A 26,918-nucleotide genomic window follows, 5' to 3' on the forward strand; every position below is an offset into this window, starting at 1 on the left:
CACTTAAGTATCTCTCTGTTTCTCTCTTTCCATGTCTCCCTCTCTGCCTCAGTCTCTGTCTCTGTCTCCATTTTTCCATCTTTCTCTCTGCCTCAGTCTCTGTCTCTGTTTCTCTCCTCTCTCTCTCTCTCTCTCTCTCCCCATTCGTTTCATCCCCTCCCCCCCCAACAAATGGTTCCCACTTATATGGGGGTGAGATTTGCTTTCAGCTCTGCCCATCAGCAACCTGACCATGTTCGCAGCTCCCTCCTCCCCACTGTCAGCCCACACCCTCTCCCATCCCATCTCCATCCCCTGAGAGAGGCAGGTGGCCCTCCCCATGGAAGACCCTCCTCAAAGAAGACCCTCCCAGCTCCCAGTCCCTGTGCCCACGGAGCTTGTGACGGCCCTGTGCCTGCACGCACGGCCGGGAAACTGGCATCCCCTTGCTTAGGGGGCACCTTGCCCCACCATCTCCTCTCAACCACCCTCCCCCAGTTCCAAACCCCCAGTTCTCCCAAATGCTTGCCCCGGGCCTCTGAGGGAAATGAGGTCAGGCAGGCTGAGACAGATTGCATGATCAGCTGCTGGCCCTGACCTTACCCTCTGGCAGCCCAGCTGGGGCTTCCAGCTCCTCAGGCAAGAGGCCTTGGGGAGTCAGGCTGAGGGACAGGCCCCAGACACCTCCCCTGACTCCCCAGGGAGCAGGGCAGAGGTACCCGTCCCCCTATAATGCAGAGGAGATTGGGGGCAGGCATCTCAGTGTGAATGGGATGAGGGTGGGGTTTTATCCCATAGAGTCATAGGGGGTGTCAAGGGGAGTGGGAGGGGAGATCTCCCTATAGGGGCAGTAGGACTGGTCTGGGGGCTCCCCTCTCCCTGACCCTAATCCCTCTCCTTCCCCTTTCAGGCCCCTCTCCTTGGCTCCACCCAGATAAGCAACCCGGCACCCCCTCGCCTCCACTAGAGCAGGCCCCCCACTCAGTGACTGGCGGGAGCTTCTCCCCAGAGAGAAATTCTGGATTTCCTTACAAGGTAAGGCACAGCTCCTTTAAGGGAGATTTATGAGGGGGTGGGAGGGAGGGACGAGGGAGGGAGGCGGGGAGGGGGGCTCGTCTCTCGTAAACTGGAAGGGGAATGTAATGTTTTAAATAGCATGGACTCTTCTCAGCGAGGATCCGTGGAGTCCAGGGACTGAGCTAGGAGGGAAACTTGCAGGGAGAAGGTAAGAGCGGGCCCCGGGGAGGGGGAAAGGGTAAAGGGCTGGGGGGTGGAGGTGGGTGTCTAACCAGGACCCTCTCAGGCCCTCAAGCATCCTTAGCCTTACCAGCTCCCCACCTAGACCCGATGCTCGGCAGGGGCTTCTGTCTCCCATTCCTCAGGGAACACATAACAGATATACACATACGCATACACAGACACACACAGTACTAGGGAAACACACTGGCAAACAACATACAGACACAAACGCATATACATCCACAAATGCCACCCCCACTCCTTAGACTAGCACCCATCCAACTACAAAGCGCATATAAATGCGTACTACGTGACCTTTATTAAGCTCAGAAATGTTAAATGCAGACACACACACACACACAAACACACACACCCCCAGACAGCCAGGCGCCAGCGCATACTCAGAGGAACCCACTGACAACCACATATACCGGCACAGATATACACAAACACAGATATACACAAACACAAGAGGGGATTTGTGGGTTTCCAGAACCCCACATCAGGCACAGACACCCCCAGAGACGTGCCCCTCCCGCCCACACTCACACAGATCCAGACAGTCAGAGATAACTCAGAGATGCAGCCTCACAGCAGACACAGATCTGTCAATCTCCACCCTGCTCTGAAGTCCCTTGCCAACCATCTCTTCCCTCCAGCAGACTCCCCCCCGACTTCCCTCAGCAGCAGAGAGCCTTGGAGGCTGCAGGGGGAGCAGAGATGAGGACAGACCAGGAATGCTAAGGACTCATCTGCAGTTGGTGGTGTAAAATCTCTTTCATCCACCATTCTGCAGGAACTTGAGAGAGAGAAAGAGAGTGTATGTGCGCTCATGCACGTGTGTATTTGCTATGAGGTGTGAGGGGTTGATCCCATGTCTCTCTTTGGGGGGTCTCTCTAGAGGATCAGTCCCCATTTCCTGTCTGTGAGATGCTTTGCTGGTGTTCCCCGATTAGCCGTTACATTCATTTTGGGTCTCCATCGTTGACAGGGTGGGCGGGGGAGCATTATGGGAGTCTCTCTCCTTCCCATCCCTTTTTCTCACTGTCACTCAGACATGTGGACACCCCCACAAACACCCGCCTTCATACAGGCTCCCATTTGCCCTAGTGTCTGGATAGACATCGCTCAGCCCAGCCCCTGCCCAGACCAAACCGAGTCCAGCCCGGCGCTGGCCCATCCCCTGGCCGATTCCTCATTCCCTTTTCAATCAGAGCAGGCCCAGGGCCTCCTTGCAGTCTAGTGGGAAGAAGAGGAGGGGAAGGAGCAGATGGGGTGGGAGCAGCTCTGGGCAAGGGGAGGGAAATCCCTTGCCCCCAGAGGTCAGTGGTCAGATGCTGCTCTGGTGACCAGGTTCTGACAGGTGGGTTGAGTTCTGGCTGGTCTCTTCCCAGGCTCACCTGCCATTGAAAATTTTTCTCTGGCTACCAGATCAGAAGGATGCCAGGTTGTCCCTCTGCTCGGCTCTGTACAAACCTGCACAGATGGAAATGACTTCACCTGAGCCCTGTGGCAGGGACCCCTCCTCTCTCCTGGTGACTGGGCCTATTCCAAACAATCGATCAATAGTATTTATTGAGATCACTCTATTAATTAATTAATCAATGGTATTTATTGAGAGCTTACTATGTGCAGAGCAGTGTACTAAACACTCAAGTGAGTACAACCAAGTAAACAGACATGGACCCTGTCCTCGAGGAACTTACAGTCGAATGGAGACAGAATATTCCGCGAGCTGCCCTTTTCCTTCTCCTCCCTCTCTTCCCTCCCCGTCTCCCTTTCCCCCGTCCCTCTCCCCACCTCCACAGGGCACTGGCAGGAGGGAGTCCCATCCTTGCAGATCATCTCAGAGTACTGCTTCCATTTTGTAGGAATGTCACAAAATGTAGGAATGACTTGTTTTTTATATATTTGCAGTCTGCCCAGAGCATCTAAAAATGGTGGGGTGGAGATGGTCCAGGGGTGGTGGTGAAAGGGGCTGGTTTGCTCTGCCCTGCTCTCTCTCCCTCCTCAACAACTCTCCCTAGAGGTTTCTGCCTCTGGGGTCAGGGCTACCCCCATTCCCATTCTTTGTCCCCAAGGCTTCTCTCAGTTCAGAGGCAGTGCCAGGCCTTCCCGCCTTCTCCTTCCTGGGCTCCAGCTCCCTCCTTTCCTGCTCCGGTGGGTCTGCTCCCCCTTTTCCTGCTCTCGGAGTCTCAGAGATGCCTCTCAAAGTGGTGGCACCATGCCCAGGAAATGGAGGGTATGGGCTCCTCTTTGCCAGGATGTAAACCCCTCGAGGGCAGGGATTACTTCCTTTGCTTCTGTTGTATGTTCCCAAGCACCTGGAAAGTGCCCTGCACACAGTAATTTGCTCAGAAAATGAGGATGAGGAAGAGAAGCTTGGCAGAGTTTCTGCTGAGATTGGGGTCGGGGCACTAGAAGCTTGCTCCATCTGCTGATGCAGCCTGGGGCGGGGGTTGACAGAGCCTGCTGTAAGGGGCAGTGGGATATGGTCAGTCAGGGGAGCAGCTGGACCTCCTGCTGCTCCTTCCGCTGCTCAAGTATGGGGTCAGATTGTAGGTGGGACAAGTCCCTCCCCACCCCCCCCCACCAAAACCCTTGCCTAGACCCCCCCATTCTCCTCCTAGCCTCACCTCCCCACCACCCCCAGCCAACTCCGGCTCCTGCTGCCCGCTTAAGTCGGACATGGGGTTTACTGGGGTTGTGGGGGGTAGGGGTTGAAGAAATCTAGATCTCCACTGTGGCGGATAAAGGGGAGTGCGAAGGGGTTACCCTGGGCGCTTGGGCTTGGAGCAGAGCTGGGCTGGGGCTCCCGGTTGAGGGCATGAGAAGGCCTGTTTCTCTCCAGCGAGGCCTGGCCAGCTGGCCGACACTTCACCTCGTTCCTTTCTCCCCCTTCACCAGCCCAGCCTGTCTCTTGTTCCCAGCCAGCTCCCCCCTGGGGGGTGGGATGGGGGGAGCAGAGGGGGAAGAGGAATGAGGGCGGCGTTTCCTGCTGGAGCCTGGGAACAGGCTGACTCCTTGGGCTGATTCCTCCCTTCCCAGCTCCCTCTCCACTCCTGCACCCTGCACCCTCCCTGCAGCTCTGCTCCCTCCCCACACCTCTAGTCTCCTGCTATTACAGCCCTGTGCTCTTCCTCACTCTCTTAGCCTCCGTCTTCCCCCCAGGCCTCCAACCGGCACCTAGCCCCAAGCTTCCAGGCAGCCCGGGTCACCATGCCGCTTGGGAAGGCTTGGAAAAAGAAGACAGAAGACATCACCAGCGTCTACCACATCAAGGAGAAGCTTGGGGCGTAAGTGGGGTGTGGGGAGGAAGGAGGTGGAACCGGTGGAGGAAGAAGGAGGCAGGGCTTTGGAGGTGGGGAGCAAGAAGGAGGGCTGGTGAGGGGAGTGTCCAGGAACTGAGGGACAGAGAGAAGACCTAGGACTTTGGGGGCAAGGAGAGAAAGACCCAGTAGGAACTCAAGGATTGGGCCAGGGGATAGGGTGCCTAGTACTGGGCAGATGGGGCAGGGAGTATCTGAGGGATGGGGAGGGTTGAGTGGGTGGATAAATGTGGCATGGACACAAGGGATGGAGGGGATGGGGGACAGGGCCTCGGGGGAAGTGAGACCCTTGGAGAAGGGGGAAGAAGACACTGTCCCTGCCCCAGCCTGCCCCAGTGCCAGCCGATGACTTGCCAAACAGCTGGTTCCTGGCTCTGGTTCTGCCCTCCTTCCCCAAACTGAGATTCAGGGCCTGCCAGCGGTCAGTTTTTTGGAGACAGGGAATTATTCTGCCACGGGGCGAATGTGCGGGCTCTTGCCCTCCCTGTGACTCCCCCCCACCCTGCTGGGCATTGCAGGGACGTGAACTGGGGAGCTAGGCAGCGGGATGGAGGACCCAGAGAGGAGCTCAGTGCCATAGTCTGGATGTCTGGGTGAATCTCCTCATGTCCGTAAGAAGGTTTGAGTCTGCATGGTTTGGTATTTTTGAGCAGAAATTGGCAGGCCAGCCCAGGAAGGGCACTGCCGAAGGGTCAGTTAGCCTGTATTCCCGCCCACCCACCTTCATGCCCATGGGGCCCGGCCCGGCTCTGCCACGTGCGTGTCTGTGCATAGTTTGCATGTGACACAGGGGCTCGTCTCTGCCTGCCCCGTTCACTGAGCAGAGAAGGCACTCCTGCCCGAGTTCCCATCCATCTGTGTGAGCTGGACACCCAGGTCCAGGATGATCCAGTCCTGCCTATCCTTATTCCCGGCCCGAGTTCTGTGTCCTCCGGGGGTTGGCAGGCTGACAGCGTAATCTCATGTCCGGTTCCTAACAGGAGGGTCCACGAGTTTGCATGTAAGACCACCTGAAGGACTTAGGCCAACTTGGGGCCTCTCCAGGAGAGAGGATGGGTGTGATCCAGCCCATCTGTTGCCTTCTGTGCCCAGCCTGGGATTACCTTGGGCTCTTGATCTGCCTGGACCTGGGACCACATTTCATCTGTCTGGGCCTGGCAGATCAAACCAGGAAAAAAGGTGGCCTGGTAGCATTTTTGGTGGGGGCCAGACCCTTCTGCCTTCAGTGCTTAATAATAAGAATTATTATATAGTTCAGCATTTACTTTGAGCCAATCACTGGAACAGATAGAAGATAATCAGTTTGGACAGAGTCCCTGCCTGCTATGAGGCTTCCAGTCTAGGTAGGTCACACAGCAGGCAAATGGCAGACCTAGGATTAGGACCCAGGTCCTCTGACTCCCAGGCATGAGTTCTTTCGGCTGGGCTATGCCTGGGGGAGAGGGGCCAGCTGAACAGGACGCTCTCTCTTGGCAGGGGGGCTTTCTCTGAAGTGGTGCTGGCCCAGGAGCGCAACTCTAAGCGGCTGGTGGCCCTCAAATGCATCCCTAAGAAGGCTCTGAGGGGCAAGGAGGCGGCTGTGGAGAACGAGATTGCTGTCCTGAAGAAGTGAGTGTGGTGGGCCGAAATGGGGGAGGGGAACCAGGCTGAAGGGGTCGGGGGCTGGGGTGAAGGCCCCCTAGGAGGCTGGGCTAGCTGGACACAACTGGGGTTACAGAAAGTGGACACAGGTCCAGCCCCCTGCATCCAAGCTGGCCTGGATCTCATCGTCAATGGAGAGTTGTATACACAGTTGTCAAGTGCACAGTTGTGTCCGTGTGTGTATGTGTGTGCCACCTGGGGGGTGGGTACCTGCAGAGCAATCGGTGGATCTGTGTCTGTTCAGAGGCACTTGGGAACACCTGCCTAGATACTGGTCCAGCAGGTGAGTGGGTGTTTGTGTAAAATCCATCAGGGTGTACGTGGGTGTGAGACTGTAGCCTGGCCATTTGTCCCAGGGCAGACAGGGTCTGTGCAGGTGTTTCCAGGGGATATGAATGGGTCAGTTCATGGGCATTCACAGTGTTGATGCCTTTTTATTTATTTTGATGTCTGTCTCCCCCCTCTAGACTGTGAGCCCACTGTGGGCAGGGATTGTCTCTATTTGTTGCTGAATTATACTTTCCAAGCGCTGTGTACAGTGGTCTGCACACAGCAAGCGCTCAATAAATACGATTGAATGAATGAATGAAGGAATAATTTGAAGGTGTGTAGGCAGTCATCCAGGGGCAGTGGGAGCATTCTGGAGCCTTGATAGCAGTGCATGTGTTTCCACAGACACGTCTTCGTGCTTGTGCATGTGTGACTGGCCTGGTGCATGTGCTCTTGTGTGTGTAGGCAAGGGAACCTATGTTTGGATATTTTTACAGTCCTCTAATCTGTAAGCTCCTGCTGTGTGACTGTGGGCAAGTCACTTAACTTCTCTGGGCCTCAGTTACCTCATCTGTAAAATGGGGATTAAGACTATGAGCCCCACGTGGGACAACCTGATTCCCCTATGTCTACCCCAGCGCTTAGAACAGTGCTCGGCACATAGTAAGCGCTTAACAAATACCAACATTATTATTATTATTATTAAGCTCCTTGTGGGTAAGGACCTCGTTTACCAACTCTGTTATATGGTGCTTTCCAAGCACTTAATACAGTGCTCTCTGCACACGATTCACACTCGGTAAATACCGCTGATTGATTTTATGTGGGCATAAATGGGGATACATGTGCATGAGCATGAATCCCTCTGGGCCAGGTCACAGGCAGGGAAGAAAAGAGGGAAAAATCCAGCTGCCAGGCTGTGTGCTCAGGTCCTTGGCATCCTCCAACTCTGCTGCCCCGTGGTTGGCCCAGAGCCAGTTGACTCCCTGCCCCAACCCTGCCCCCATCTTCCAACCCTACTGGGGTTGGAACCTGCTATGCTGCCATAGTTTCCTCCTCCTCCTCCTCCTTCTCCTCCTCTTTCCCCTTTTCTTCCTCTCCCTCCATTTTCTTCTCCCCCTCCCTAATTCTCCTCCATTCCCTCCTCCTCCTTTTCTTCTTCTTCCTCATCCTTCCTCCTATTTCCTTTTCCTTCTCCTCCTTCCTTCTCCTCCTCCTCTGAAGCTCTGGCCCTGCCCCTCCCTGATTCCCGCCCCCCCCAAACAACAACCCTCACTCCCCTTGCCACCCCTCCCTGCTCCCACCAGCTCACCCTGAGGTGGTCTCTCAGCCTCTTTTTTAGGGGATTGGAGAAGGTGGGAGGAGATGGGCATGTGACTCCTGGGGCCACTTCCCCCAGGGATCTGGGTTTATTTCTAGCCAGAGGACAAACATTACCCTGGAGAATCAGTGTGGGCTGGCTGGCTGAGTAAGAGAGAGAGAGAGAGAGAGAGAAAGAGTGTATGTGTGTAAGTTTGTGTGTGGTGTGTGTGTGTCCTGGGCCCTAGCATATCTCACTCTTAGAATCTGGGGGGTGGGGGAGGAGGGTGTGTGTGTGTGTGTGTGTGTGTGTGTGTGTGTGTTCTGGGCCCCAGCATCATACGTCATTCCTCGAACCTGGACCTGGCCAACTCCCACCTCCTTCTCTGCCTGCTCCTGCCCACGGCTGCTCCTGACTCTGGGAGGCTCCCTGACCTCACCAATCCCAACCGGGTCTCCCAGGCTGCTGGCCTCCTCCCGCTTCCTCCGGCCCCCACCCCATCCTGCTGAAACCGCTCCTTCTCCCCTCATTATCATTGGCTCCCCGCCTGCTGCCCCAACCTTATCCTGCACCCTTTTCAGGCAGTCAATCAATGGTATTTCTTGAGCACTTCCTGTGTGCAGGCAATGTATTGCGCAGTATGGGGAGAGCAGTTACTAAGCAGGATCAGATCCATATCCCAAGCAGATCCATGTCAAGAAAATCCCCCATTATTTTTAATGGTATTTGTTAATGGGTTTGTTAAAAAATGGCAAACACTGTATTAAGTACTGGGGTAAATACAACATAATTGGGTCAGTTGCAGTCCCTGTCCCATAAAGGGCTCGCAGTCTTAGTCCCTATTTTACAGATGAGGTAACTGAAGTGATTTGCCCAAAGTGGCAGAGCAGGGATTAGAACCCAGAACTTCAGATTTCCAGGCCTGTGCTCTTTCTACTAGACCACACTGCTCTCATTGGCTACTCTCAACCTCTTTGGCTGTCACTTGGGCCCAGGGTGGGAGAGACTGGGTCTCACTATGGGACCAGGACTCTGAAAGGGGCGTTGTATGGGGCCGGGGTGTTGGCCGGAGCCCCGGTGGGCCTCAGCCCCGGGTGCATGCTAGGTGAGAGTTCCAGGGCCCTCGTCTGCTCAGCCTCCAGCCTGCTCCCCTCCCCTCCCGCCCCTGCCTCCCCCAGCCCTCCACCCTGGCTTCTGCTCCCTCTCCAGGCCAACAGCTCATCTTCTTTTCAGGGTCAAGCACAAGAACATTGTGGCCCTAGAGGACATCTATGAGAGCCCCACCCACCTGTACCTGGCCATGGAGCTGTGAGTGGGGCCCGGGGTGATGGGGTGGTGTAAGGAATAGCTTGGGGGTCAATCTGAGGGCACCACTGGGGCACAGAGGGCCCCTTCCCCTGCAGGAGGGAAAGGAAGTAGAATCTCTGCCTGCCTAGGGCCTCCTCTTAGAAGTAGCCTGCCCTATCTACTGCCTGAGGATGTTGCTCTTATCCTGGGAAAAACTGGAGGCCAGACAGGGAGAATCGAGGCTGAAAATGGGAGAAACGGAGGAAATGGGCTCCTTCAGCCAACTAGGGATGGAGTCAAGGACAAGGTCCGGCTTCATCCCTTCCGTCCCATCTCCAACAGGCCCTCACATGACACCTATTGCTAGGATGACTAACCGACCGTCCCCACGCTCAGGAACCTTCCTGTGGGGGGGGAGCAGGACAGTTTTTCCTGTTCTCTCTGTACCCCCTCTCGATCCAGGCAGTGGGTGGAGAGGGTGAGGCCAAGGAGGAGGAAGAAGAGGAGCAGGAGGAGGTTTTGGGGTGACCTCAGGGTGAGCGGGGTAGGGAGCTAGTCCAGTCCGTGGGCCCAGCTGGATGAGGAGGCAGGAGAGGGGGCAGCCAGGGCTGGAAGTGGTCACTGGCCCAGGGCTCTTCAAACCCCCAGTCAGGAGAGCACCCAGAGAGGGATGGGGGATAGAGGAGGAAAGTAGGAAGGGGAACTCAAGGGAGAGAAAAGGGGTGGTAAGGAATTGTGGACCGAGGACCCTGAAGAGGAAATGTGGAGGAACCGGGAGGGGGGTGGGTTCCTAAAGAAGGGAAGGGGGACATAACAGGGTGCTTTAGGGAGGGTAGGGCCTGGGTGGTAAGCAGTCCTCAGAGGCCTCTTCTCGAGCAGCGTGACCGGCGGGGAGCTGTTTGACCGCATCATCGAGCGGGGTTACTACACGGAGAAGGATGCCAGCCAGCTGATCCGCCAGGTCCTGGATGCTGTCTCCTACCTGCACGAGCTGGGCATTGTGCATCGAGACCTCAAGGTGTGAAGGCTGGGGGAGGTGGACATATGGGCAGCCTGGCCACAAGAAGAGGAACTGTCCCCTCTGCCCTCTCCACCCCTGGGTACATGGGTATGGGCAGGTCGTCCGCTGGGAGAGGCACCGTCCCCTTGGCCCTCGCTGCCCCTGGGCACACTGGCAGCCTGGCCACTGGGAGAGTTACTCTCTCCTGTCTTCCTGAAAAAGATTTTGAAGGGGTCCTGCTCCTGGAGTCACTGCTCTTTGCCACCTTCTCCCCAGATTTCCCAAATCCATGTCACAGGGCAGTTATCCCCGGAGGTGGGAACTTCCCACCCCCAGGCACACTGTCCCCAGGGCCAGCCCTCCCCACCTCTCCCCTCCCCAGCCGGAGAACCTGCTGTACGCCACCCCCTTTGAGGACTCCAAGATCATGATCACTGACTTTGGCCTTTCCAAGATTGAGGATGGCAGTGTTATGGCCACGGCCTGCGGCACCCCTGGATATGTTGGTAAAGAGGGTTCTCAGGGGGCTAATGGGGGGTGGAGCTCCCCGTGGTCGGGGGGGGGGGACAAGCCCTGGGCGGAGTTAGGGAGGGGTTGGGCACAAAGAGGCTAGGGTTGGAAGAAGGGAATAGGAGGGAGTCAGAGGGAGGGTTCAGGAAGGTTTCTGAGAAGCAGAATAGAGGAAGGGAGCAGTGGTAATTAGGCATTGATTGCTTAATTGATTGACTGATTGATTGATAGGCATTAGAGGGTAGAGCCTTCTACAGAGGATTAGAACCCAGGTCCTCTGACTTCCAGGCCCATGCTCTTTCCACTAGATCAAGCTGCTGCTCAACCTATACAAGCCCCTCAACACCAACATCCACCACCCCCAATTCTCAATTCCCTCTGGAGGTGTGGGGATGCATGGGAGTAGGGGACTCTGCCATTTCTGTGTCCATCCTCTGCTTAGCCCTGGTGGATTCCTTGAGGCCTCTGTGACTTCCCCTGGGGGTCTTTGCATTGGCGAACAGGAGGGTGGCAGGCCCTTTTCCCCCCTTCATCTTTCACACCTCCAACCTGTGTCCTCACTCCAGCCCCAGAACTCCTGGAACAGAAGCCTTATGGGAAGGCAGTGGACGTATGGGCACTGGGCGTTATCTCCTACATCTTGTAAGTGGCCGGAGCTCCCTCTGTTCGCCTGCCCATTTATCTGGGAACCCAGGGCCCTTCCTCTTCCTGGAGCGTGGGCCGAGCTTGCTCTGTTCCCCGCTTAACCCTACGGGGTCCTGCCCCTTGGCCGGCCAAGCTCAAAGCCAGCTGTTCCTCCCAGATCCTCCCCCTGACCTTCCCATGGAGAGCTGAGGGGGCTGGCAGGGGATAAGCCTGAAGTCTCAGTCTTCCCAATCTGTATCTCCCTGGGCATGCCCTCTCCCATGTCTCCTTGTGTGTCCTGCTCTCGCCCGCCATCCCCCTCTTGGCACGGACAAGCTTGCGGTGCATCTCCCAGGGGTGGCCTCTGGGAACGCCGCTGGGTCTCAAGGTCGACGTGGGTCTTCCCTAGGCCTCCTTGTCCGCTCTGTCTCACCAACGTGTTCCTTCATTCCTTCATGTGTCCCCTCACTTCCCATGCCCTTTTTGTCCCCTTGCCCCATCACACTCCCCATCACTATCTTGAGTCCATCCAGCCTCCATTTCTCATGCCCTGTATCACCTCCTATCACTTTTGCCAACCTCTCTTGTGGTCTGTGCCCCTGCTATCTCTGGGCCCTCCATCTCCCCCAACCCCCTACCCGCCCTCCCCAGTCCCTCCCATCCCTCTGTCATCCACCTCCGTGAATGTGCCCTGAGTCCTCCAATCTCCTCAGTCTCCACCTCCCTTGGTGTGCCCTAGCCTCCCAAACCCCCAATCTCCCTGGCCTCCACCTCTCATGGTGTGCCCTGGGCAGTCCCCAAGTTCATCTTCCACTGATGCCCAAGAGTCTTTCACCAGCTGCCTGTGGCCCCTGCCCATTCTGTGCCCACAGGCTCTGTGGGTACCCTCCCTTCTACGATGAGAACGACTCAGAGCTCTTCAGCCAGATCCTGAAAGCCGAGTATGAGTTTGATGCTCCTTATTGGGATGACATCTCCGAGTCGGGTGAGTAATGAGGCCCTTACCTGCTCCTCTCTGCCTACCAAAGAGGGAGAGACCAAAACTTTGCTTTCCCCCCACCAGCCCCCTGGGGCAACCCCTCCGGCCCTGCCCCCCATCATCCATCCCTGGGCTGACTAGGCCACAGGTCCCAGGAAGGTGGGATTGACCAAGGCTCTGGGGACTGGGGTGGAGGTTCGGGTGTGGAGGAGGAGGACCCTGAAGCCGGGGAATTCCTTCTGCGCCCTCAGCCAAAGACTTCATCCGCCATCTGCTGGAGAGGGACCCTGAGAAGAGGTTTACTTGTGAGCAAGCCCTGCAGCACCCCTGGTGAGACTCCGACCCCCTGTGATCCCCCTCAGAACCCCCTGACCCGAGGCCCCTTGAATACCCTCCCTTCCTCCACCCTTCCTCCTTCCCTCCCGGACCTTTCCAACTTCCATCCCCTGCCCAGGATCTCCGGGGACACGGCTCTGGACAAGGACATTCATGGCTCAGTCAGCGAGCAGATCCAGAAGAACTTTGCTCGGAGCCAGTGGAAGGTGTGGTGCGGGTGGGGGCCGGTGAGCGTGGGTGGAATGGGCTGGGGAGGGCAGGTGGGCGCAGGGACTGAGGAGAAGGGCAAGAGCTGTCTTCTGACACCAGTCCCTCCTTGGTCCCAGGCCACCAGCGGAGGGGGTGGCGGCTGGTGACACCCAGAGAGCTTGGGCATTGCCTGGCCCAGAGCTGGGGCTGCCCCAGAGCTTGGCACCCTTACTTGGGAACCCCATCGTCCTGGGGGAAGGGACTGAGCCCCGGCACCCAAGCGGGTGTGCTCCCAGCGGCCAGCTAAGACCCCGACCCCAGACTCAAGCCGGGAGTGACATGGCCCTTCTCGGTCGGCCCCTCTCCTGACACTGCTCCATGTTTCCGCGCAGAGAGCGTTCAATGCCACGTCCTTCCTGCGGCACATCACCAAGATGGGGCACAGCGCCGAGGGCGAGGAACTAGCGGCTGAGGCCGCACCCCCAGAGTAGCCTGGGAAGGGGGACGGCTGAGGTGAGGTGAGCCGTCTGTGGGCATGGGGCCGAGTCATGCCCGGTTAGGGGGTACCCCTCTGCTCCCCTGGCCCCATACCTCCTCTCTGGCAAAGCCAAAGGCCCCAGGGAGCCTGTAGGCCCAAGCCTGCCGGGCCATGGCCCCGTCGGGCTGAGCGTTCCCCTCCCCTAGGTGGCCCCTTGCCCAGGAAGGGAGGGCCTGGCTAATCTTCCCCCTGGAGGGTAGGGTGTCCCCCTGTTATGCCCCTGGCACTGCCCAAGCAGGGTCTGTGCCAACCAGAGCAGCAGGGAGGGCTTGGAGGGAGTTGGGCTACTAAGGACCGACTAAGACCTGACTCTACTCCCTGGGCAGATTCCCGGTGTCTGCAGTCTCCACATCCATCGGATGGGCCAGTGCTGGAGAACTCGACTCCGCCCACCCTCTCTGTCCTTGCATGAGCTCTTGGTGACACCTGTCTGCATGCAATGTGCAGCCATCAGCAGCCATCAGCAGCCATCCTTCCTGTCCCTCCCCGCCCCCTCCCACCCCTCCTTCCATCCGGCCATCTCTCTCTCAGTCGATCCCCTCTCCCGCCAGGGGCCGGCCCCGCGTCCCTTCCGCTGTCACCTCCCAGCCCCCCGGGACTTTAGCCGGGTTCGTGCCCGGGCCCAGGCCTGGGGAGCAGTGACGGCCAGGCAGCCCGAGCCAGGCTGCTAAGGGATGGGAAGGGCAAGAGAGATTCTTGGGTCCGGGAAGGTGGCAAGAGCCAGAGGAAAGGGGCCCTGCTGCCCAGGGGAATCTGAATGGTGCCCTGTGCCCGCCCAATCTGGACGGACCCGGTGTATGGGGTCAGAACTTGGTGTCCTCAAGCTCTGAGTCTGGTCCTCCCCATGTTCTTCCCCCCTCCCCTTCTCCAGCAGGGGTGGCCCACCTGGGCATGGCGGGAGGGCTGGGGGTGCTATTCCACCCTCCTGCTCACCCAGGGAGGAAAGGAGCTGGAGAGGGTTGCCCTGGCAGGCGGGGTCCTCTGGGCTGGACACCCAGAGCTGTGTGGGAGGTGCCAAGGAATGAGACAGCTGGCCAGGTCAAGGGCCAGGGGCTGAAAGCTTAGGCTAGAACCTAGCCCAGGCCTGCTGGGCCCGGCTCTGACGGGGAGGACTCGGCCTGGCCAGGCCCTGAGGAGGCTCCAAGGAGGAGCAGGAGCTGAGGGAGCCAGAGGGAGCCAGAAGGAACCAGAGACAGCCAAGGTAGCCAGGGAGACTGACTGCAGGCCTGAGGGAGACAGGTGGGAACTGAGAGCCGACTGGGCTATAGAGTAGCGAGCGGAGGGCTGTGGGCTGGAGAGGGGATGCTGGGAAGGGGAATCTGGCCTGGAGGCTTCTGCCTTTCACTTCCTCCTCTCCTGCCCCAAATATTCTCCCTTTGCCCTCCCTCCCTGTCCACGTTGACCCCAGCGGAAGCCTTCCTGGACACAATTTCCCTTACCCTGGGATGAGTCACAAACCCTCGGGCCTGAGGGCTCCTACGGAGCCTCTGAAACAGGAGGAGAGGTTGGTTGGGGTAGAGGGCTCCCTGACCCTCCGGGCCCCATCTATTTCCCAATCAGGGCCAAAGGAAGAAGAAAGACCGCAAAGGAGACCACCCTAGTGGAATCGGGAGGGGTGGGGAGTGACTGGGGCCCTGGAGTGGGGCTCTCTTCACTGTGCGACAGTGTCCATATGCTTGTGATGTCATGCGGGCCTGGAATGCTTTATCGTGATGTGGAATCTTCTTTTCTTGGGAGAGTTTCAAAATCAAAAATTGCAAGAGAAGCCTGTTCTGTGTCTGTGACCCGTCGATGTTAACTTCCCCCTCCTCCCTGCCCCACCACCCTATTCTTCCTCCCAAGAATAAAGATGCACATAACCCAATATAGGCAAAGCCTACTCCTTCAGTGCATGGTGTTGGGCCCCACATGGGGCTGGGCTTCTGGTGAGCCCTGGCCTGTGGGTTTGGGGGCAGTAGGGGCAAGGAGGAGGAGGAGGAGGGGGAGGAGGGCAGGGATGGGCTTCCTCTAGCTTCCAGCATCTCCAAATCCAGGAATCAGCACATGCCTCCAGGGCAGAGGGAGAGGGAGAGGTTGAGGCCTGCGGGTGGGAGCGGAGAGTGTTCAGGGTACCCCCACCAGGCAGCCCACACCTGACCTCCCTCACATCCAGCTCAGCTCGATCTCCTGTCCAGGCCTGTGGCAAAGAGCTTTTGGCCGGGTCAGCCTTGAGGTCGGGGGGAGCGGAGAAGGGGGAAGGCAGTTGGTCCAGGCTGGGGAAAGAACAGAGCCCAACTCTTGTGGCCTAACATTATAGCTGGGAGAGAAGGACTCCCTCCCCGTGGAGCTTCCCCATGATATGTCACATTATTATAACCCATCAGCTGGTATTTATTGACTGCCTACCATGGAGAGGACAACAGATGTAGTAGAAGACCCCGCTCCCTAACCACCCACAGGGAGCTTACGAACATCTGGCCTAGTATCCTCGCCCTGTCCTCAGCTGCCCCTGCACTGCAGCCCCATGGACGGGGGACCTCTGGGGGGAACCAACCTGCTCCAGGAAGATGGAGACAGACTGGACCCTCCAGATGGTCTAGTCTGGGAGGGAAGGAGCAAGGGGGGTGAGCAGCCTAAAGACACAGGCGGGGGGAATGACGGGAAGTAAGAGGTGGGAAGAGATGAGTCAAGGAACACCCCACCCCCTTGAAATACTCCCTTTATGAAAGCTCCTGCCCTCTCTGTGCCTCAGTTTTCCTGCCTTCGAGGCCAGGCTGTGCTTTGATCTTGCCCTTAGATTTCTTGGTTCCTCCCTGCACGGTCAATGGGGGGGATAGCGTTTCTCCCACCCCCGTGCCCCATCTGCAGCCAACGTGGGCAGTGCCAGGCTCCCTCCTGGTTACCCTCTTGAACTGGTGGGTGACACCCTGGGCTGGGCAGAGGGTGGGGGTAGGAGGGCAGAGGGCAATGGGTCCAAAGGATAATTACTGTGTGACTCGTGGCAGGCCTCTCCCTGGGAGGCTGGGGCCACCGGTGGGCCAGCTAGCTCCTCCACCTCTCTCCGGGACCCATCGGCAGCACAGGGGGAGGCGCAGAGCTGGGCCCTGGGCGATGGATGGAACGTGGCCAGAGGAGGCCGGGGCCAGAGGAGGCTGAGGCCAGAGGAGGCCAGGGCCAGAACCCAGTGGTGCTGCGGCTGCTTCCAGCTGGAAAGCTGCAGTTCAGCCCTGGCATCAACTGAGGTTCGATCAGAACTCCCCAGGCTGGGCAGAGCCTTGGGGTGGTGGGGGGAAGGACGGCCCCTAGGATCAACCCCCTCAATCTATGGGCCCCTGGGGCACCAACTGAGCAGCCCGGCGTAATGGATAGACCACGAGCCCGGAGTCCAAAGAACCTGGGTTCTAATTCTGCTACTTGTCTGTTGGGTGACCTTGGACAAGTCACTTCACTTCTCTGTGCCCCGGTTACTTCATCTTTAAAATGGGGATTGAAACTGTGAGCCCCATGTGGGATAAGGGACTGTGTTCAACCCGATTTGCTTGTATCCACCCCAGCGCTTAGTACAGTGTCTGACATGTAGTAAGTGTTTAACAAATACCGTAATTATTATTATTCTCCAACTAAGCCCATTTCCCCTTTTACCTCCATTCTGCCTCACCTACGCACTTGGGTCTGTGTCCCTTATGCATTCTGATACTTAACCCATGCCCAGGCCCACAGAATTTATCCTTATTCTCTGCCCCTTTCCCTAGCTGTAATTTATTTTAATAGCTCTCCCAGCACTATATAGAATGTGAGCTTCTTGTGGGCAGGAATCGTGCCTACCAACCCTGACACTATACTCTTCCAAGCGCTTAGTACAGCGCTCTGCACACAGTGTGCTCAACGAATAAAGGGGGAACACAGATATTTAATCCCCATTGTACAAATGAGGAAACTGAGAACCAGAGAAGGCAAGTGACTTGCCCATGGTCACCTAACCAGAAAATTGGTGGAGCCAGGATTAGAACCCAAGTCTCCTGATTCCCAACCCTGCGCTCTCCCCTTTGGTCCACGCTGCTTCTCATCATTAATGGTATTAAGTTCTTCTGGGTGCAGAGCACTGTACTAAACGCCAGGGAGAGTACAATACTCAGTGGACGGAGGAGGGTACAAAAGTCAGGATGCGGGGCACCTTCCTTACTGCACCATCTGTCCTCGGCGAGCTGGTCCCGCTCGGACCGTTGTCCCCGGGGCCGGCCTGGACCTGCGGGACGGCTATGGGGTCGGGAGGGACCAGCTCGGGCCCCGAGCTCGGGGGTATTGGGAGGACAGAGAAGGGGAGGGAAAGGGAAGGGGAGGGTACCAAGAAGCAGAGCGGCCTAGTGGATAGAGCACGGGCTTAGGAGCCAGAAGGACCTGGGTTCTAATTCCGACCCTACTACTTGGCTGCTGTGTGTCACCCTGAACCCTTCTCTTTCCAGTTTTGGCCCCCCAGCCTTTGCCTTCCAGGCCTGGCCCCGAATCCTTCTCTTTCCAGTTTTGGCCCCCTAGCCTTTGTCTTCCAAATCTAGCACCGAACCCTTCTCGTTCCGGTTTTTAATAATAATAGTAATTATGGTATTTATTAAGCGCTTACTATGTGCCGAGCCTTGTTCTAAGCGCTGGGGTGGATACAAGGTAATCAGGTTTTCCCACGAGGGGCTCACAGTCTTCATCCCCATTTTACAGATGAAGGAACTGAGGCAGAGAGAAGTGAAGCTACTTGCCCAAGGTCACACAGCAGACAAGTGGCAGAGCCGGGATTAGAACTCGTGTCCTCTGACTCCCAAGCCCGGGCTCTTTCCACTAAGCCATGCTACCCCCAGCCTTGACTGCTGTGTGACCTTGGACGAGTCACTTCACTTCTCTGTGCCTCAGTTACCTCCTCTGTAAAATGGGGATGGAGACTGTTGAGCCCCGGGCAGGACAACCCAATCTGCTCATAGCCACCCTGGTGGCTGGCACATAGTAAGCGCTTAACAAATGCCATTATTTTTTATTATTAACAAATCCTGTCAGCCTGTTGTTGGGCAGGGGGTTCTCTCTGTTGTCAAACTGTAGATCAGCGTGGCTCAGTGGAAAGAGCCTGGGCTTGGGAGTCAGAGGTTGTGGGTTCGAATCCCACTCCGCCACTTCTCAGCTGTGTGACTTGGGGCAAGTCACTTCACGTCTCTGTGCCTCAGTGACCTCATCTGTCAAATGGGGATGAAGACTGTGAGCCTCGCGTGGGACCACCTGATGACCCTGGATCTCCCCCAGCGCTTAGAACAGTGCTCTGCACAGAGTGAGCGCTTAACAAATACCAACATGAATCATTAATTAATTAGATTTCAAGCGCTTAGTGGAGTGCTCTCTCTGCACGCAGTGGGCGCTCAATAAATATTACTGAATGAATGAAGGGGACTGAATGAATGAAATAGGACGACGACGAGCCAGGCACGCGCTCGAGCCAGGCACGCGCTCGAGCCAGGCACGCGCTCGAGCCAGGCACGCGCTCGAGCCAGGCACGCGCTCGAGCCAGGCACGCGCTCGAGCCAGGCACGCGCTCCGGGAGGAACCAGCCAATCAGAGGGCTCGGGTAGGTCAGCTGATCGTCGCGCGCGCGGGGGCGGGGCGAGGGATGGGCCGGCAGAGTTCGTCTGCAGCCAGGAGGGGGCGCTCCGGGACCATTCTTTTGGCCCAGCCCAGGCCCGCGGCGGCCGGTCCCCCCCACCCACCCCTCAGCGGCCGAAGCCTAAAGCACGTTTCTCTCCATTTCACATAATAATAATGATGTTGGTATTTGTTAAACGCTTACTAGGTGCAGAGCACTGTTCTAAGCGCTGGGGGAGATCCAGGGTCATCAGGTTGTCCCTCCTGAGGCTCACAGTCTTCATCCCCATTTTACAGATGAGGTCACTGAGGCCCAGAGAAGTGAAGTGACTCGCCCACAGTCACCCAGCTGACAGATGGCAGAGCCGGGATTACGAACCCACGATTTCTGACTCCCAAGCCCGGCCTCTTTCCACTGAGCCACGCTGCTTCTCTGACATCCTTTAAGTTGCAGGAACCTAATTTCCCCGTCGGAGTGCAAAGCAGCGTGGCTCAGTGGAAAGAGTCCAGGCTTGGGAGTCAGAGGTCGTGGGTTCAAATCCCCGCTCTGCCGCTTGTCAGCGGTGTGACCTTGGGCAAGTCACTTAACTTCTCGTAAGCTAGACTTGCCCAAAGTCACACGGCTGACAAGTGGTGATTGATCGATCCATTAAGCCTACAGATCGGTGGTCACCTGTCTTAGGCCTGGTGGCCATTTGTGGCTGAATGAGGAGGTGGAGAAAGGTGACTATGAGTGGTAGTGATTTGTTTCTCCTCCCTGTGGGACTCACCTCCCCTATTTCTGCCATCTTGGTCATTAAAGTAGCCTTTATCCCACATTTATCCATTGGTTCATTCATTTGTATTTATTGAGTACTTACCGTGTACACTGTAATGAGCACTTGAGAGGGTACAGCACAACAATAAACAGACACATTCCCTGCCCACAACAACCTTCGTGGCTCAGTGGAAAGAGCACGGGCTTGGGAGTCAGAGGTCGTGGGCTCTAATCCCGGCTCCGCCACTGGTCTGCTGGGTGAGTTTGGACAAGTCACCTAACCTCTCTGTGCCTCAGTTACCTCAACTGTAAAAGGGGATGAAGACTGTGAGCCCCTCGTGGGACAACCTGATTACCTTGTATCTATCCCGGCGCTTAGAACAGTGCTTGGCATATAGTAAGCACTTAAATCCATCATTATTATTATTAAGCTTACAGTTTAGTGGGGGGGAGTTATTATTATAAATACATAAATGAGAGATTTATACATAAGAGCTGTGGGGCTGGGAGAGGGGAAGAACAAAGGGAGCAAGTCAGGGCGACGCAGAAGGGTGTGGGAGAAGAGGATAGTGATCATTCACTAAAAACACTGATCGATTGATCAATACGGAGCCCCTCCATTATACTGAGCACTGTACTGGAGAGCAGAAGGAAACTTTGCCATCCTCCAATCTAATGGGGGCGGTAAACGGTCCCAAGATATCTCTACAGCCAGTCTTTGCGTTTTGACGCTGACCCAGATTCAACTGCAAGGCACAGTTTCCGTTTCACAGTATGGAGCCTCCTCTACAGCACTGGCAACAGGGGTGGGGGTGGGAGGGGGTTGTGTGTGTGTGGGGTGTGTGTGTGTGTGTGTGTGTGTATGTGGGGAGTGTCCTCTGAGGTCAAGGGGAAGTGGAGAAACAAATGGGGGTGGGGAAGGGAGACAAAATGTAAAGATGAGAGGGCGGCGAGCTGGAGAGTCAGGAGTCATCTGTCAATCAATCATATTTTTCGAGGGCTTACTGCATGCAGAACATGGAACTAAGCACTTGGGACGGTAGAATATAACAATCAAGATGCATTCCCTGCCCACAATGAGTTTACAGTCTAGAGGGGGAAACAGGCATTAATAGAAATAAATTACAGACATGTATATAATAATAAAATAATAATGTTGGCATTTGTTAAGCGCTTACTATGTGCAAAGCACTGTTCTAAGTGCTGGGGGGGGATACGAGGTGATCAGGTTGTCTCACGTGGGGCTCACAGTCTTAATCCCCATTTTACAGATGAGGGAACTGAGGCACAGAGAAGTGAAGTGACTTGCCTGAAGTCACACAGCTGACAAGTGGCGGAGCCGGAATTTGAACCCATGACCTCTGACCCCCAAGCCTGGGCTCTTTCCACTGAGCCTCGCTGCTTCTCCAAGCGGCGTGGGGTTCGGGGTCGGGGGTGATGATGAATAAAGGGAGCAAGTCAGGACGACGCAGGAGGGAGTGGGAGAAGGGGAAAGGAGGGCTTAGCTAGCAAAGCCCTCTTGGAGGAGATTTACCTTCAAGAAGGCTTTGAAGGAGGGGAGAGTAATTGTCGGATATAAGGAGGGAGGGCCTTCCAGGCCAGAGGTGGGATGTGGGCGAGAGGTCAGCAGTGAGATAGATGAGATCGAAGTACAGTGAGTGAGTTGGTATTAGAGGAGAGAAGTGTGTAAATTGGGTTGGAGGAGAGTAGCTAGGTGAGGTAGGAGGGGGCCAGGTGACTGAGGGTTTTAAAGCCAATGGTGAGGAGTTTCTGTTTGATGCAGAGGTGGATGGGCGACCGCTGGAGGTTTTTGAGGAGGGGGAAACATCATCATCATAATAACGTTGGTATTTGTTAAGCGCTTACTATGTGCAGAGCACTGTTCTAAGTGCTGGGGTAGATACAGGATGATCAGGATGATCATGATCCACATGAGGATCACAGTCTTCATCCCCATTTTACAGATGAGGGAACTGAGGCACCGAGAAGCGAAGTGACTCGCCCACAGTCACACAGCTGACAAGTGGCCGAGCAGGGAAACCTGGTTTGAAAGTTTCTGTAGGAAAATGGTCTGGGCAGCAGAGTGAAATACGGACTGGAGTGGGGAGAGACAGGAGGCTGGGAGGTCGGCAAGGAGGCTGGTAGGTGTTGCTGTCTACAGGGATGAGAAAGGCAGGGGGAGTACAGGATTTGGGTGGCAAGATAAGTTTTAGAAATGTTAAATTTGAGGTGATGGGAGGACAGCCAAGTAGAGATATCTTGAAGGCAGGAGGAAAGGTCAATGTGTCTTTTTTAACTTCTGATGAAGTAAAAGTCAACTCTTCTATAGCACTTGCCCGAGTACACAATTTTGATAAAAACAGGATATCTAACTTTGGTTTAGGAACCGATTTCCCGTTTATAATATTGTTCATATCAGAAAATTGGTTCTTATGTAATAACAATAATTATTATTATGGTATTGGTTAAGTGTTTCCTATGTGCCGGGCACTGTGCTAAGTGCTGGGGGGTGGGGAAGGAATACAAACGAATCGGGTTGGACACAGTTCCTGCCCCACAACAGGCTCACAGTCTTAATCCCCATTTTACAGATGAGGTAACTGAGGCCCAGAGAAATGAAGTAACTTGTCCAAAGTCACACAGCAGACAAGTGTCCAGACGGGATTAGAACCCATGTAAGTGCTCAATTAACACCTTTAATTAATTGATTGATTTTTCCAGCTAAAAATACCTCAGTGGCTCCTGCTGCAACCCCAGGAAAGATTCCTGGTCTTTCTGCTTGACTCCTTCCGCTGTCTCAAACCCAAACCCAGCCCTCCCCTGGATCCTCACTCACAGTGAGATCCTTATTCTCACTGTGCCTCCTTCTTGCCCGTCCAAATGCCCTCCCGCCTCAAATTTGCCAAACAATCACACTTTCCCCCTTCAAAGCTCTACTGAAAGCTCACCTCCTCCAGGAGGCCTTCCCAGCCCCCCTTTCCTCTGCTCCTCCTCCCCATCGCCCCGACTCGCTCCCTTTACTCTACCCTCCCACCCCAAAGCACTAGTGTATATATGTATGTATTTACAATTCTAGTTATTTATATTAATCTATTTATTTATATCTATTTATACTGATGCTATTTGTTTTGATGTCTGTCCCTTCTAATAATAATAATAATGTTGCTATTTGTTAAGCGCCTGCTATGTGCAGAGCACTGTTCTAATTGCTGGGGAAGATACAGGGTAATCAGGTTGTCCCACATGAGGCTCACAGTCTTAATCCCCATTTTGGGGTTGTGGTAACTGAGGCACGGAGAAGTGAAGTGACTTGCCCACAGTCACACAGCTGACAAATTTCCAAGCCGGGATTTGAACCCATGACCTCTGACTCCCAAACCCGGGCTCTTTCCACTGAGCCACGCTGCTTTTTGACAGTGGGGGTTCTTTGACGTAGGGGGTCAAAAAGCTGCTTCTAGACTGTGAGCCCTTTGTGGGCAGGGATTGTCTCTATTTGTTGCTGACTTGTATTTTCTAAGTCCTTAGTACAGTGCTCTGCACACAGTAAGTGCTCAATAAATACGAATGAATGAATGAATGAAATATCCCTCCCAATCCCAGGCCAGGGAGCTGACACCACACAAAAACTGGGATTCACACGGATTCTGTGGTCTCTTACAACTCATTTGATGATTGCAAAGGTGACATCATCTGTCCCAATTCTCTCCTCTCTCTCTCCTAATCCCACCCCCTGTAGCCTCCTCTTCCCCAACCCCCGAGGGGGCAGGGGTGGGGGAGGAGGATGTGCTAAGTGATATGACCTCAGCACTACCCAACCTCCGGTCTCTCCCCAGGGCCCATCTCCCTCCAGCCTGCCCCACCCCCAAAACTTGCTAATGGGCTGGAACAAGACTTGAAACTGCTGCTAAATGCACTTTGAGCCCCAGCTGATCCTCACCCCCATGGGAGGTCTGAACCTTGGGGCGGGGGAGCCCCAATGGGGGACAGGAGGGAAGAAGTGGATAACAGCTGCTGCAATGGCGACTGGGGATCCTGGGTCCCCAGGGCCCGACAGGAGGGTCCAGCGGCGATCCGCTTAGTGACCCGCTCCGACTCTCACTCCAAGAGATAATAATAATGATGATGATGGGATTTAAGTGCTTACTATGTGCCAAGCACTAAGCTCTGGGGGAGATACAAGATTATCAGGTTGTCCCAGGTGGGGCTCAGTCTTAATCCCTATTTTACAGATGGTAGGCAGATCACACCTGATGGTTTCAATTTTCTCAGTAAAGTAGGTAGCCAGGTCATTAGGGACAAGAGGTGGGGGAGGCAGGGTGAAGGGGGACTTGAAGAGGGAGTTAAACATTTGGAACAACTGGCGAGGACAGTGGACATGTGGGTCAAAAAAGATGGAGAAATAATTTTGCTGGACCGAGGAGAGGGCAGAGTTAAAGCACACAAGGATGAACTTGAAGAGGACCAAGTCGACCTGATATCTAGATTTTCTCCAGCAGCGCTCTGCGGCTCATGCACAGGAGCAGAGGAGGTGGACTATAGAGGTGATCCAGGGCTGAGGGTTAGTCCTACGAGATCGAAGAAGAGATTGGGGACCAACAGAGTCGAGTTCAGTTAAGAAGGTGGTATTGAGGGTGTCAATTTGGTCTTCAAGGGAAGGTAATTTGGGTATGGAGGCTAAGTGGCATGATGACTTGAGAAAATTGGATGGGGTCAAAAGATCGGAAGTCTCTGTGAGGGAACAGGACAGATCTGTGGGGAGAAGGTATGTGGGAGAAAGGCAAATGAGGAGGTTGTGGTCAGAGAGAGGGATTTCAGAGTTGGTGAGGACAAAAATAATAACAGTATTTGTTAAATGCTTACTATTTGCCACCACCGTTCTAAGCCCTGGGGTAGAGACGAGAGAATTGGGTTGGACACAGTCTCTGTCCCACCTAGGGCTCACAGTCTTAATCCCCATTTTACAGATGAGGAAACTGCGGCTCAGAAAAGTCAAGTGACTTAACCAAGGTCACACAACAGACAAGTGGCAGAGCGGAGATTAGAACCCATGTCCTTCTGACTCCCAGGCCCATGCTCATATAGTAACTGAAGAGATAATGAGATCAGTTTGTGTCCACGTTGGTGATTGGTAAACTGGAGTGGAGCAGGAAGTCAGTGGAGTTGAGGAGTGATAGAAAGGCAGTGAAAGAGAAGTTAGGAACATCTCCGGACTCTTTGTTTCCCAGTCTATAAAGTACTGTTCTACTGACATCTTCCTCCTTTGCCAGGGTATCGGGGGTGCTGTGAAAGGGCTTCTAAAAAGAAAAAGGAATGCATTAAACTGAGGTAGTATTCAAAGTCCCCCCTATCCCCCCCACCCCGGAGATCCTGATCCTCACTTTGAGAAATGTGGATTTAGACCAGTGATTTACAATTAATTCTAACTGTGTGCTTTCACAGTGACGGAGTCTCCCTGGGGCAAAGCAGTTGCTTATATGGAAAAAAATAATTCTAAACCTTCACATTTCTTCATAGTGCAAACAGAAGTGGCTTCATCTCCAATCCCACCAAAGGCAGATTTGTAAAGGCTTTCTTTGGTCACATGGCTTTTTTGCCCGGGTAATTCTTCATCCGTGCAAACCTCCTGATTGGCCAGGAGTCTGTCAGAATGACAACTGCTGCTCCTTTTTTTTGGTATTTGTTGAGCGCTTACTATGTGCCAGGCACTGTACTAAGTGCTGGGGTGGATACAAGCTGCACAGTCCGTGTCCCACATGGGGCTCACAGTTTTAATCCCCAATTTACAGATAAGGCAACTGAGGCACGGAGAAGTTAAGTGACTTGTTCAAGGTCACACAGCAGTCAGATGTCGAAGCTTTTGACTCTCAGGCCTGTTCTCTACCCACTAGGCCATGCTGCTTCTTGCTGTTGCTCCTGACTTTGCCAGTGGTGCTGAATCTCTAGTTCCCTTCCTCTTACTCCGCTTCTGGCCTGCCAGGGCTCAGAGGATGGACAGGAGGTGCTCCAGGGGGCAGTGAGGTGAGAGAACACAAGACCCGGGAGCTGGATCAGCCGGAAATGTCACCTGTCGATCAGTCACGTGGGCGGTACTTTGCCTTTTGGAGCCGGCCCCGAGGAGGAGTGGATTCACCATTGGGTCACAATTCTTGTCTCTTCCAGGCAAAGAGCATCAACTGGATTCAGGAAAAAAAGGGCCTAAAAGCCCTGCTATCACCACTGCTGACTTTGCCAATCTTTATCTGACCATCTGGAGCCTCCCACTGCCTCTCTCCTTTTTCCCACATGGATCTCGGGGTCTGGAGGCCTAAGCCCCATTCGGTTCTCATCTCCTTTTTCTCACCCTCAGTCAAGTGGATCTGGGAAATCTGCTCTGAATCTGAGGGATGGTGAGGTCTTATGGGGGTGAAAGAGAGGAGAGCTTTGGCCAGTGTGGCCCTTGACCTGGTGGGCCCCTGAGTGAAGGGACCCACTCTTTTTTATGTTCCTGGTCTGAGCACTGTGGCCTAATGGAAAGAACATGGGTCTGGGAATCAGGCTAACCCCGGCTCTACCACTTATCTGCTGCGTAACGGTGGGCAAGCTACTTCTCTCTACCTCAGTTTCCTCATCCGTACAATGGGGATTCTTTATATACTTTCCCTCAGACTTTGAGGCTCTTGTGGGACGGAGACTATGACTGACTTGATTACCTTGAATATACTCCAGGGCTTAGCACGACGCTAGCCGCTCAGCATTTATCGCATTTATTTTTATTATTATTACAGGGTGGTTTCAGGGTCTCCTGTCCCGGGGGTCCTGGCAGCCCTACTCTTCTGCTTGAGGGGTGGGCCATCTGGCCCATGCTCCCATCCCCTGGCCTTGCCTCACACCAGCTGCCTGACAGGAAACAGGGCTGTTTGGAAGAGGAAGGTTTTCTGCAGGGACTTCCCAGCGCTGACCTCAGCAGGCGCGTCCTTCTCCCAGAGACAGGAAGAGAGAGTTCCCGTGGCAACAGCCGGCAGGAAGCAGGCCTGAGGCCCTGTCTCCAGCCAGGCTGGGGGTGGAGGGGGAAGGGGGGCTTTTCCAGGAAGACTGGAGTGCGGGGGGGGGGGGGGGGAGACAGGAGTGTGGGGGAGGCATGGAAGAGAATGACTCAGGCGGAACTCAGATGGGGACACCCTTCCCGCCCGCTTCCCCCACCCCACTCCGCCCCACCACACACACCCTGTCCTTCACTGATAGCCCAAGACTGGGTCTCCCCTGAATAAGCTTCCTCTGCCCACCCCCAACCAGCCCCTCACACAGATCCTTCGGTCCCCCACCCTGGAGTGGAGCTTCTTCTGTGGACAGAGTGGGTGCCCAGCACCTT

General features: G+C 55.2%; 1 protein-coding gene across 5 annotated transcripts; it reads left to right on the forward strand.

Annotated features, from left to right (window-relative positions):
- The first annotated feature begins 904 nt into the window (after positions 1-904).
- On the forward strand, positions 905-15,087 carry PNCK (pregnancy up-regulated nonubiquitous CaM kinase). 5 transcript variants are annotated; one of them, XM_029068045.2, is made up of 13 exons: positions 905-1,014; positions 1,135-1,204; positions 4,372-4,514; positions 6,024-6,155; positions 8,992-9,066; positions 9,925-10,063; positions 10,428-10,551; positions 11,122-11,197; positions 12,052-12,164; positions 12,410-12,488; positions 12,613-12,700; positions 13,076-13,201; positions 13,548-15,087. In XM_029068045.2, exons 3-12 carry the CDS (start codon positions 4,438-4,440, stop codon positions 13,172-13,174), a joined length of 1,002 nt encoding a protein of 333 aa, XP_028923878.1. In that variant the 5' UTR covers positions 905-1,014; positions 1,135-1,204; positions 4,372-4,437; the 3' UTR covers positions 13,175-13,201; positions 13,548-15,087. The 5 variants fall into 5 exon arrangements, with proteins under 5 accessions (XP_028923878.1, XP_028923877.1, XP_028923876.2 ...); XM_029068044.2 differs by having other exon boundaries at positions 4,390-4,514; XM_029068043.2 differs by lacking the exon at positions 1,135-1,204 and having other exon boundaries at positions 4,390-4,514.
- Positions 15,088-26,918: the final 11,831 nt, after the last annotated feature.

Source organism: Ornithorhynchus anatinus, chromosome 6, assembly GCF_004115215.2.
Source record: "Ornithorhynchus anatinus isolate Pmale09 chromosome 6, mOrnAna1.pri.v4, whole genome shotgun sequence".
Lineage (NCBI taxonomy): Eukaryota > Metazoa > Chordata > Mammalia > Monotremata > Ornithorhynchidae > Ornithorhynchus > Ornithorhynchus anatinus.